This window comes from Lontra canadensis, unplaced genomic scaffold (assembly GCF_010015895.1).
Source record: "Lontra canadensis isolate GAN:19392208 unplaced genomic scaffold, GSC_riverotter_1.0 scaffold16, whole genome shotgun sequence".
Taxonomy (NCBI): domain Eukaryota; kingdom Metazoa; phylum Chordata; class Mammalia; order Carnivora; family Mustelidae; genus Lontra; species Lontra canadensis.
In genome coordinates this window covers 2451553-2463837 of record NW_022631010.1, presented here as the reverse complement: position 1 = coordinate 2463837, position 12285 = coordinate 2451553, and the positions used below count along the sequence as shown (strand labels likewise).

Genomic DNA, 12285 nt, shown 5'->3' with positions numbered 1-12285 from the left:
TTCTATAAAATGAGGATAATATGTCCTCCACCCAATGTCATGTGGTGAAGCAATTTGCCCTAAATCCCACAATCCTGGTAAGAGGTGGAGGGCTTCAGATACTATTCTTGTAACTATAACACGTGCAGCCTCTCACAGGGGGCAGTGAGCACCTCTACCGGGGAAGACTATATCCGGGCAGGAAAAACTGTACATCCAGCATCCTTGGGCATATATACAGGTTGTGTGGCCTTGGGCCACTTCACATCTTGGACTCTTCATTTCTTGCTCTCTACTATGAGGAGAAGCATGTCTCCTCTCTGAAACTTACTGGCCCCATCTATAGAATAGACTACATGAGTTCTGTAGCCACCATAGACCCAAGCTCTGGGGAGACCCTCTCAGAGAATGACCCCACAGCTGACCCTCTCTGCCTGCTCCCCCACAGGTACCTGACCCAAGATGCTAAAGGTCTCCGGCTTCTTCATTCTCCTCTGTGGGCTGCTCGCCTCATCCTCTGCTCAAGAGGCCCTATCCAGAGCTTCTTTCCAGATCACCAATGGTGAGACTGTCCTGACTTCTGTCATACCTGGCCTTGTCAGAACCATAGGCCTCTCCTAAAAGTCTAGACCATGAGCCATTGTAGGTTAAGTTCTAATTAGCATCATGCCTGGGACAGAGTTAACATGATGAATCATTAACTGCTCTGATCATCACAACATTACTATATTTAATACTGTTCTCCCAAGATTCCCCTCTTTCCTGTCTCCTTGCCCTGGTCTATTTATTAAAACCCACCATCAAAAGGCCCAGCCCCACCTGGACTGGCCCCTGCTCACCTCTCCTACCACTCCCCATTCACTGGCTCGCCTCCTGCCACAGTAGCCTCCTCAACACATTGAGCACACCCCAGGACCTTAACACTTGCTGTTCCCTCTGCCTGGAACATTCTTCCACTAACTATCAACATGGCTCCCTCCCTTCCTTCAAGTCTCTGCTAAAATGTTGCCTTTGCAGAAAACATTCCTTGACATCCTTGCATGAATTATTGCCCTCACCCAATACTCTCAATTCCTCAGTCTGTCTTTTATTTTCCCTCATGACAGAAAGAGCTTCACAGGATGCATGGTATGGCTGTGGTGGTTAAAATAATGAAATGTTTTTTTTTTTTTTCTAAATTCCCTGGGAAGTATCCCCTGCTCAGAGACTCCCCAAATGATGCCCCTTATCACCCCAACCATCTCACCTTCCACCCCAGGACTCCAGCCTCCTCACCAAGAAAAATCTAATGAGTCAACACTTGGCAGAGCCCAGGAACCACAGGACCTGGCTACAGAGCTATGGTTGATGTCCTTTCTGATTGGTTGGTGTCCGTGCCCAGCAGGTTCTTGAATATTTTGAAACCAGCCCCTTCATAGCACTTATCTGCACTTGACTCACGCATGTCCCTTTATTTGCTACTTTATCATCTCTCTTCCCTCATCCCCACCAGAATGCCAGCTCCACGAGGGCAAAGAGTGCTGCCTGTTCTCACAGGTGCAGCCTGGCATGGCCCTAGCACACAGTAGGCCTCTACAAATATTTGCTGAATGATTGTGCCTGGAACTTGGCCCAACACCAAGCAGGCCAGGAAAACTAGGTGAATGAAGAGTAAGATCCACACATGGGACATGCTCAGAGGTCAAGGCTGCATCTGAGAATCTTTAGCATCTAAATGTCTAATGTTGGGGTTTGGGGGGCGGATATGTTTTTCAGCTTTGACACGAGGACTCTCTGGTACGAACATTCTCTCTGCCCTGCAGACAATTGACTTCCAGGGGTCACTGAAGAATGTCTTCAGCCTTGCAAGAGGAAACCACATCCTGGGTGGCCTGCTCACCAACGGAGATGCTAATTTTATGTGAGTGGTCTCAGATCAGAACCCCCCACATCCAGACTGTCCTGGTTTGTTGGTTTATGAGCACCCTCCTGGCACTTTCTTGACTCTACAGAAGCCCTTTCCTCAACTAACAGCCCTTCCCACTCCAATGGGCTAAGACCCACTGGTGGAGAGAAATTCCTACTGGGGGTAGAGACAGAAGCTAGGGAGATGCTGAAGACAGTTTCAGTCATTTTTTCTGGGAAGAGAATGGCTGCTCACTTCCAGTCTCTTCCCCTCTCTGAGACTCAACTCCTGCCCTGTTACATGGGGAACTGTAGCATCTGACCCCATTGGACTGTCATAAATATTAAGTGAAATAACACATAAAATGTGCTTACACAGCTCCCTGCCCTCACTAAGTCCCCAGTCAACAGTACCAGTTAGGACAACCTCTGTTGTAACAATGTGGCAATCACAAAAATTGATGCCACCTGACCACCAGAGCTTAGAAGACCCAGGTCCCTCTTCTTAGTATGTTCAAAACTGCTGCTGATTCCCACCCCCTACTCGCCCCCCACACCCATCCCAGCCTGCTCCTCCCCAGCCCAGCCGATCTTAGATAATGAAACTCCACCCGTCCAGTCCCTCTGACCTAAAATCCTGACACCATCCAATGCCCCTCTCTTCACTCACTCCCCCAGGCAGCCTCTCCACACACCCTGTCAGCCAGGCATCTGACCATTTTCTCCACCTCCTCTGGTCTAAACCACCATCATCTCCCTCTGAGTAATGGTCCCAGGTCTCCTTGCTTCCACTGCAAGCCCCCTCCTACTCCATTCTGTTCCATCCATATTCAGAAGCCTTGTTCTAAGAAGTCAGCCAGACACTGTAACTCTCTTGCTCAAACCCTCCAATGTCTTCAAGTTGCCCAGTACCAAACCCAGAGGTCTTACCATGGGCCCACAGGCCCCCTGCGACCCAGCCCGGATTGCCCTCTCCCCTCCCCCCTACCCACCTGCCACACTGAGCCCATTGTTGTTTCAGCTTCAGGGCCTATGCACTTACTCTGTCTTCTGCCTGGCCCTTTCTTCTTCCCCTGGCTATCCTCATGACCCTAACTTCATTCATGACCCTGCCCCTAGCGTCACCTGCTGTGAGAAGCCTTCCCTGACGCTCTAAAATATCACTCCTCCCAGTGTCATCCTCTTCACCTGATCCCGCTAGGCTTTTTCTTCACTGCACCCATCACCTGACACATGTTGTATGTATTCGCTTACTGCGTTTATTGTTTTACACATATATGCTCTGCCCAAGCTGTCTATAGCTTTCTGTCTTCTACTCATTATTTATTCACTCATTTATTCCAGCCTGCTTGGTGTTGGCCAAAGAGCTAGACATGACCATTCTGTGATGCATTAAGGCAACAGGTTCTTTTTGCTCAGGACCAGATTCCCTGAGCATAACAGTTATGCAATAAATTACATGATCAATGAGTCAGTAACCATCTTTGCATACGTTCAGCTTCTGCTCTGCGGGGGACCTGCCTTTGCACAGTGTAGGGTCCCCCTATGGCTAGAGTCATAACCTTCCCTGTTGTGCTGTTTTTTCACCCAGGGTACAGATCACAGACTTTCGACTCCTCCAGGTCTACATTGAGAACTCCCCGAACTTCAAGGGGGTCGAGTTACGGATACCATTAGCATTTTCCATACAAATAAAGTAAGTAACACTTTGTACAGTTCCATCCACATTCGCACTGATGTGTGGGTGTGGGAAGCAGCCATAACTAAAGGGTGTCCACTGGAAGTCTCATTGTGTGGTTGGGGCAAACACACCCTCCATCTCTGGGCCTGGGCCACTCTCTATGGTCGGTTTAGAGCATGGGAACACTTGAATGCCTCCAAGCTGGGGCCTCCCTAGGAAAAACAGAGCAGGCTGAGCCAGTTTCCTCTCTCTGCTTTATACAGAGAGCCTCACCCTCATTTCTTTGGATTTCCTGAACCCACTCCCCTCAGACTGAACACAACTGAAAACAACAACACAGCATCTGCTCTAGACCCCAATGCCCCTTGGCACCATTGCCTAGAGATTGTGCACAGATGTGTTTTGTTTGGTCTGTACAGTGTATCTTCAGGGAGAACAGGCCTTCTTCGTTCATCCCAGCTGTCACCCCCTTTCTGTAAAACCAGTCCCTGGTCTCCCTTATCAATTTCCAGCTCAAGCCTGGCCCTGGAGGCAATGGCATTTGTGACCTCAAGAAGAGTACTTTCCAACAAAGTCACAGTTTCTCAGATTTGATAGGATTCTATACTTAGAATCAACCATTTCCTTTCTAACTGTCCCCGGAGCCAGAAATAGCGGGTATCAGTTAAACGCCCTGAACACAGACCTGCCTGGCTTCCAACTGGCTGGATGCACGACTTGGAGAAAGCCATCCCCATTCACCTGAATCATCTCTTTTGAGAAATGAGGAAATGATCTTTACAGGGTAATTTCAAAGGTCTGTGCAAACATGTGAGAACACTCATTCTGGAAACAAATGGGAGGAAAGTAAGTAAGCTCTGTTGCTCTCTCCCACCAGCCTTCATTCTTCCCTCCCACAGGTTTCTGGCTCTTAATCCCTATATATTCCATGTACGGACAGATATGAGAGTCCAGCTTTATTTGGAGAAGGGTGCAGACAGCAAATACCGACTTGCCTTTGGACATTGCAGGACTGCACCTGACACTGTATGGGTCCAGTCCGAAAATCTGTAAGTTCTCCTTGTTTCTCTCTCTCTGCATCCCACTGGTTGGGACGGAGCCCCAATGAGGCTTCACCGGAAAGACCTCACCAGCAAAACAATCCCTTCTCCAATGAACCTTTTGTGCACATGGGGATGTGTGTCTTACAAAAAGAACTTCATGTCATTTTAAATTTCTGTTTAATATGAAAATTGTATTTTCACGGACATGAAAAGAGATTCACTGAATAGTATCGAGGACAAACAAAGCAGGCTCACTCCATTATTGGCTGACATTTAGGTTATTTCTGAATTTTTTGTTACTGTAAGTAATCCTGAACGTTTTGGTGCAGGAAATTATAGATTCCTAAGATTACTGAAAGAGTATAAACAGTTTTATGACTTTTAAACTTGAAGGTATGTCATAGTTGTAAGGCATTCCAAATCCCTTATCAAATACCATAGAAGTGACATTGAAATCTCGCTTGCATTGGTCAAATTTTACCCCATAGTCAATCTGGACGGATTATTCTCATTTTTACAACTTCTCTCTTCAGTAAGGATTTTCAGCAGAAAATCCCATAGATAACATTCTCTTGACTACCAGTAGAACAAGGATTTCACCATCTGTTTATTGGTCTGTGACACCTTCTCTTCAGAGTAACTGTTTTCAGAGGTTTGCCCTTTTCCTAAGTGTTATCTTCTAAATTTATAATCTCATTTTTACAATCTTCTTTTATAAGATTTTTTTTTAAATTTAGGTTCATGTCCATGATTAACTGAACCCAACAGTCATCACCAACCTATTATACACTGGGTCTTTTTCATTTGTTAATTCTTTCTTTTGATTCATCTCCCAGTTGCTCACTCCATCAAGAAAGATCTGAGTGTGAAATCTTTTCTGAGCTCTTAGACCTCTGGTGATGTCCTCCTGTCCTGTTCCAGATAACTAAACCCTTGATTCACAACCATTTCCCCCAGGGGAAATTCTGTCAATGTGGCTCCATGCCCTTTGAGATGTTGAAGAAAACTAGTCTTTCCTTTGAGGGACATCTGAGTCCTCAGGCCGGAAGTGGTAGATTAGCTGATTTGTATATAAAGCAAACACTTTGCCTGAGAATGAGATTTCCCTTACCTTTAAGGATTATGGACTGAGTCAGGAATCTGAAGACATACTATATTGCTATTTCCCTGCTTCCTTCTCCTCTCCCTCAACAGAAGAATGACATTACAATACTCCTTCCATGAAGGCATGACCATAGGGCTAAGGAAACAAGTTTTGTTGGAGTATTAGATAATGACAGTGATGTGGGTTTGGAATATAGATGAGGTTCAGTGGGGTGGAATCCGGAGCCCACAACCGAGAAAGAATTCTTGAGATGTCTTTGGTGCAAAATGGTAGTTTATTAAAGCACGGGGACAGGACCTGTGGACAGAAAGAGCTGCTGCACCGGGGTTGTTTGGCGTGGCTGATTATATACTGTGGGGTTAGGGGAGGTAAGGAAAAAGGGAGGTACTTTTATATGTTAAAAACTCACAGGATACTGGAACACTTGCCATTGTCAAGTGAAGGTTGTTTTTCCTTCTAATAAGGCAGTAACAGTAAGATAGTTGGGATCTTCCTGGACAAACAGTATACTCTGCCTGCTTCAAGTACCTATCTATGGGCTGCAGATTATAAGGACATTTAATTGTATCTACATTTCCTTCTGGAAGCTAGGTTATTGACAGAAATGGTTTCTTCTTGTAAATTGCTAAGACATTTGTAAACTAATGGAGACTCATGTCCTGCAGGATTTTGATCTCTATACATCAACTATTTGTTTTTCCTTTCCTTAGCTTTAGGGCAGCCAGGAGTGCATGAGGAATGTCACATATATCCCGTGTGGGGGGGTGCATTGTGGGGTGTCAGCTCTGCTTTGTCCTAACTGTGCCTTCTGTTCCCTCATCAAGGGGAACAGGAAAATGCCAGAAAGAGAGTGACCAGGACCTAAAAGGGTGATAGAAGCTGAAGAAGGGATTCCAGAAGAGAGAACAAAATAGGCAAGGAGAAGGGGAGTCATGGGGAACAATGATGAGGGCAGGGTGATTTCAATTGGAAGATTAATTTTAAGGAGCCCTAAGAGGTAGGTTGCAGTGGAAGGGCAAGGCTGGGTCATGGAATGCCCTGGAAACATGAGGCTTAAATAATGTAGGGTCAGCTAAGCACATAAGTGACATAAATAAAGGAGAGTTTGGGAGAATTTTATCTGTTCTGCTTTCATTCTTCATTTAGCGTCACCCCAGTGAAAAAAATTATTGTGGAAAACATAGAGAGAGTCCTGGGAGACCTGATAATCCATAATTTGGAAGCAAAAGTAAGTATACAAACCCAGACTACTTCAGTTTTTTAGTCTGAGACCTAGAGTTTGGTGGACTACATCTTCTTAATCAACTGGAAGGAAATCGGGACACCCGGGTGGCTCAGTTAAGTGTCTATCTTTGGCTCAGGTCATGATCTCAGGGATCCTGGGAGCCAGCCCCACATTGGGTTCCCTGCTCAGTGGGGAGTCTGCTTCTCCTTCGCCCTCTGCCCCTTCCCAAATTTAAAGATTTTAAATAAAATCTTTAACAAGGAAATCTTCCAGGAAGGAGAGTTGGGGAGAGCAGAAGTGGCGTTTATCAAGCTCTCACTGTGCAACCAGCATTGGTAAAGTGCTTTACAGGTATTATTTAATACTTAAAGTCAAAATCCGTGTCTGGGTGATGAGATAAGCTGTTAAGACTCTCCAAGACTCCATTTCTTATCTCTAAAATAAGCATCAGTAATCATAAAATGAACAGCTAATATTCATTAAGCACAAAGGCACTGTGCTAAGGATCTTTCAGGAATTTTCTTATCCTCCAAACAATCTCATATTCTAAATAAAAGTATGATGTCCATTTTCCACATTTAAGAAAAAGTTCCAGAGATGGCCAATGACTTACCTAAGTCACAGAGCTGCCACATAGCTCAGCTGACATGTGACCCCAGGCAGTCTGTTCCCCCAATCCCCTGCTTGGTTGCTCCCTAAGATAGATTGTCTTAGAAGGAGAACTTGCCTTGACTGCTCCATGAATATTCACACTCCATTGGTGGAGCCCTCGTCCTGACTCTTGCATACTTTCTTGTCTTTCAGATGTGTCCCTTCATTAATTCATGTCTTTATAACTTGAATCCGCAAGTGACTAACGAACTAATTAGTAAGTGCTGGTGGTGAGAAGACCAAGGAAGACCCCAGGAGAAAGCTCAGACTCCTCCCTCACTTTTATCTCCTCTCCCCTAACACTTCTCTCAGACAAAACATCCCATCCTCAACGAGGCAGAATGGTTCCTGCTAACTCGCTCCTCATAAACACAGCTGCTGCTTACTGAGGGAGTCCGGGGTCCCATGCCCAGGGTCAAGCACGCCACCTGCACTGACCATTGAAATCCTCCATCACTAGCCAAATACATGCTGGTTTCAATTCCATTCTGGCCCCAAAAGCCTAGAGAAGCTGAGCTATAAATGGGAGCTTCTCTGGGGAAGAAAAGCTGCCTGATTTCTCCTTTATCCTTCTAGATTGGATGTTACATAATGAGCAGAAAATTGGCCTGGTTTTAGCCCAAAGACTGCCTCCTTCTAGTAGACTCTACTTCCAGCACCCAAAGTTTCCAGGTCTGCCAGAAGCCAAGCAGGCAGCTGAGGCCCCCAATGGGAATCTGAAAACCAGTAGAATTTCTGGGCTGAAAGGATTATTCCTCCGTTCACTGAAGACTCATTCATCCTACCAAGTGTTAGCTGCTGGAGTTTCTAAAGTTCCTTTAAATTATCTCTCCCAGCAAGCAGTTTTCTGGCCTCTGCTTGCATACCTCCACTGACAGGGGGCTCACTACTGATGAAGTAGGAAGCTTGAGGCAATTAATCTGAATGAGTCCTAAAGCTCTCAAAATGCAGCTCCCAGATTCACCCAAAGTAAATGTCAGTGGGGCAGCTTGACCAATACCCTCACTCCGCTGATACTGGGCCACCATTCTGGAGACATGGCTAGGCAAATGGGGATCAGCTGCTGTAATGCCAACTTCCTCCACCGTCTCGTTTCAGTGTATAGTTCTTAAGTTACTAGCTTGGGAGGGAGCAGTTGTTCCCAATTTACAGTTGAGGAAACCAAGGCCCAGAACTGTCAGTGAAGTGATCAAAGATGCCCGGGACTAAGTAGAGCCTCCAGCCCCACCCACATGTCCCCAAGGGTTTGGTTCATTCCCTGACCCTGCTCTGCCCCCGTCTGGAGCAGGAGAAAGCTCCTTTGGCCTCTCGGGTCCTCCTTCACTCCCACTGTCTCATGGTATCTGTTTTGCCTTTTAGGTCTGCTGATGGAGCAGGGCAGGTTCCAAGCCACCACCCAAATGCCCTCAAAGTAAAGGAGCCACTGTTGCACGAGTCTGGTGAGAGATCAGAGCATATTTCCATTCCTTAGTGACGGCACTTGGCCTTTAGGGTCATTATAGATGGGCCATTCACTCATTCGTAAAATTTCAGTTAAGCTTCTACTATGTGCTAACTGCTAGGGATACAGCCACGAACAACACAAGACTCTGTTCTCTTGGCATTTCTATTCTAGTTGAATGTACTGATAATGAACTAGGAAACAAGTGCAGAGTCAATTAAATTCCAGAGGGTGGTGGGTACTATAAAGGATACCAAGTAGAGTCTGAGAGAATGACAGGGGCAGGGAGGGGCAGAGAGTAGAGGCAGACAGAAGGCTCTGTGAGATCTTTCACCTGAGCCATGAACGATATGGCAGGAGTTGTGCCAAGACTGAGGGGAAGAACATCACAGACAGGAGGAAGAACATGTGCAAAAGCCTCGAAGCAGGAATGAGTTTTCCTTTCGGGAGCAGTGTGACTGGGATGTGGAAGGGGCTCAGTCAGAGGAGGCATCTTTCTGTAAAAAGAGTTTTATTCATGTATCATGTATTTATTTGCAACTATTCTATGTTGAACACACACTTGCTCAAGTGTCAGCATCTCAGGTCTCTCAAAAAAAGCCAGGGCGCCTGGGTGGCTCAGTGGGTTAAGCCTCTGCCTTTGGCTCAGGTCATGATCTCAGGGTCCTGGGATTGAGCCCTGCATCAGGCTCTCTGCTCAGCAGGGAGCCTGCTTCCCCCTATCTCTCTGCCTGCCTCTCTGCCTACTTGTGATCTCTCTCTCTCTCTCTGTCAAAGAAATAAATAAAATCTTTAAAAAAAAAAAGCATATCTGCCACTCTCTTCCCTCCTTATTTTTCTTCGCAAAATTCATTATTATCTGACTTTTTACAACACTGTTTCTTTTCTGTCTCCAGTACTAGAATATTTATTTCATGCAAGCAAGGACTTTTTCTTATTCCCTGTTGTATCCCAGGTGCCAGCATTACAAAAATGAATTAGACATAGCCCTAAGAGCCCCCAGCCTAGTAAAGGATAAGACAAATAAATAGGCAATTTCAAATGTAGTTAAGTATTCTGGCTGGGAGTTTGTGGAGGTAGAGAGGCAAGATCCAGCAATACTGCCTGGGGTCTTCCACAAGGGCTTCAAGAGGATGCAGGATTTAAACTGGATGTTGAAGAATGGTTAAGAGTTTCTTTATAGGAAAAAAAATTAAAAGCAGAGGATACGGCGCACCTGGGTGGTTCAGAGGGTTAAGCCTCTGCCTTCAGCTAAGGTCATGGTCTCAGGGTCCTGGGATTGAGCCCTGCATCAGGCTCTCTGCTCAGCAGGGAGCCTGCTTCCCCCTCTCCCTCTGCCTGCCTCTCTGCCTGCTTGTGATCTCTCTCTCTCTCTCTGTATCAAATAAATACATAAAATCTTAAAAAAAAAAAAAGCAGAGGATACATGATGTGCAAATATACAGGAGCAGGAAAGGACCTCATGCTCTGAACAATGGGGCAGAAGCTCTAAGTGACTAGTCGTAGGAGTCATGGAAGATGGAGGCATGAGTGGTAAGAATAAGTTTGTAGTGAACTATACACATGCTTTCTGAGATCAAGGGTTCATGTGATGGGTCGAGCCACCAAGAACAAGGTGCAGTACATAAAGGGAACTTAAGAAATTGAATGGCCAACACTATAATTGAATCTATATCTTTGGGTTCATAGCTTAGTTACGTAAGATTCTAAACTAACGTTGTCCAATAGAAATATAACACAAAATACACATGTAACTTGGAATTTTCTAGTGATGAAATTTTTAAAAGGAAAAGGAAACAGATTGTATTTAGCAATATATTTCATTTGTCAAGTATATTCAAAATATTATCATGTCAACATTTAATCAATATAAAATTATTAATGAAATATTTTATCTTCTTTTTTTTGTGCTAAGTCTCGATATCTAATGTGTATTTCATACTTACAGAACATTTCAATTTGGACCAGCTGCAATTTAAGTGCTCAACATCCACATATGGCTAGTGGCTGCCATACTGGACAATGCAGTTCTAACCAGCTGCAGCACTCTGAAAAGCCTAGAGCATCTCATTTTATACCCACCAATACATCTAGGCTGCCACCTGTCACAGCAGCTCCAAACCATGCCATATTCAGTCTACAGGTATAATTGGTTCAACATAGAAAGTATTTTGGTTTTTTTTTAAGATTTTATTTATTTAAAAAATTTTTTATTTATTTGACAGAGAGAGAGCACAAGCAGGCAGGGTGGCAGGCAGAGGGAGAGAGAGAGAAGCAGGCTCCCCGCCGAGCAAGGAGCCTGATGTGGGACTCAATCCCAGGACCCTGGGATCATGAACTGAGCCAAAGGCAGCCACTTAACTGACTGAGCCACCCAGGTGTCCCTAGAAAGTATTTTGTAAATGTGACTCTGTTGCCAATATTAAAAATAAGAAATATGTCTTTTGATCAAGCAGGACAACTGGCAGTATTTTAAATCCTTGTGTCATAAAGCAAGTCAAGGTGAGAAGGAAGATCTATCTCAGTTGATGACAGTACAGGGAACAGAATTTTTTATCCAGGGATAGGCAATCATGGATGTCCAGACTGGAATATGGTTCAGCACCATGGATAGTGGACAGCAGTCCAAGGAAGAGGAAGAGGAAGAGGAAGAGGCTTTCTGCTCTGGTTGACACCTCCTTAAAAGGGGTATGAGGTTGACTAATGCCTTTATTATATCACACAGAATCAGGTCCCGCTTGCTGATCTCTCCTCCTTGGAATGTCCTCCACACTTCAGATCATCACCCATATAGATCCTCATGTTGATTATTCAGCCTCTGCCTGGAATTTCTTTACCCACCCTGGACTCCAAGGATCCCCTGCTTCTTTGGATATGGAGGCTATTTCCCTGTAACTCCTCACCAGAACCCATGTGCTGATTCACTGTAATCTCTTCACAATAAACTTATTTTTTGCAGCTCTGAACTGTGGGCTGTCCTGCCTCCATAGTGCCATGTGGGGCAGGGGCATAGCCAGAGATGGCAGAGTGGCTGATCATGATGACAAAAATTCGCAGAGTGGGGGAGGATTTCTAGGTTAATTTAGGCTTTATCTCAGAAATACCTACATTATGGCCTGGAGAATCCCAAAAACTATAGAACAAGTCTTTCTGTCTTGTGTGAGATGGCTTCTAGATGATTCTGCTTGGGCCTCAATCTCCTACTGTGAAGTTAGAATTTTGGTCTCATCGATAGGTCCCTCAGGCAACTACAAAGTTGTGGTTTATGGAAGAAAA

The 12285-nt window shown here is 45.1% G+C and overlaps 1 protein-coding gene across 1 annotated transcript; it reads left to right on the top strand.

The window, feature by feature from the left end:
• The first annotated feature begins 441 nt into the window (after positions 1-441).
• Positions 442-8983, top strand: LOC116868714 (latherin-like). The gene is made up of 7 exons (XM_032859358.1): positions 442-541; positions 1735-1879; positions 3455-3559; positions 4444-4593; positions 6839-6920; positions 7722-7785; positions 8928-8983. The coding sequence occupies exons 1-7, from the start codon at positions 442-444 to the stop codon at positions 8981-8983; spliced, it is 702 nt and encodes a 233-aa protein (XP_032715249.1).
• Positions 8984-12285: the final 3302 nt, after the last annotated feature.

Coding starts and splice junctions, on each gene's coding strand:
- LOC116868714 (XM_032859358.1), top strand. CDS start 442: ATGCTAAAGGTCTCCGGCTTCTTCATTCTCCTCTGTGGGCTGCTCGCC. Junction 542..1,734: donor TTCTTTCCAGATCACCAATG/GTGAGACTGTCC, acceptor TATGTTTTTCAG/CTTTGACACGAGGACTCTCT. Junction 1,880..3,454: donor AACGGAGATGCTAATTTTAT/GTGAGTGGTCTC, acceptor TTTTTCACCCAG/GGTACAGATCACAGACTTTC.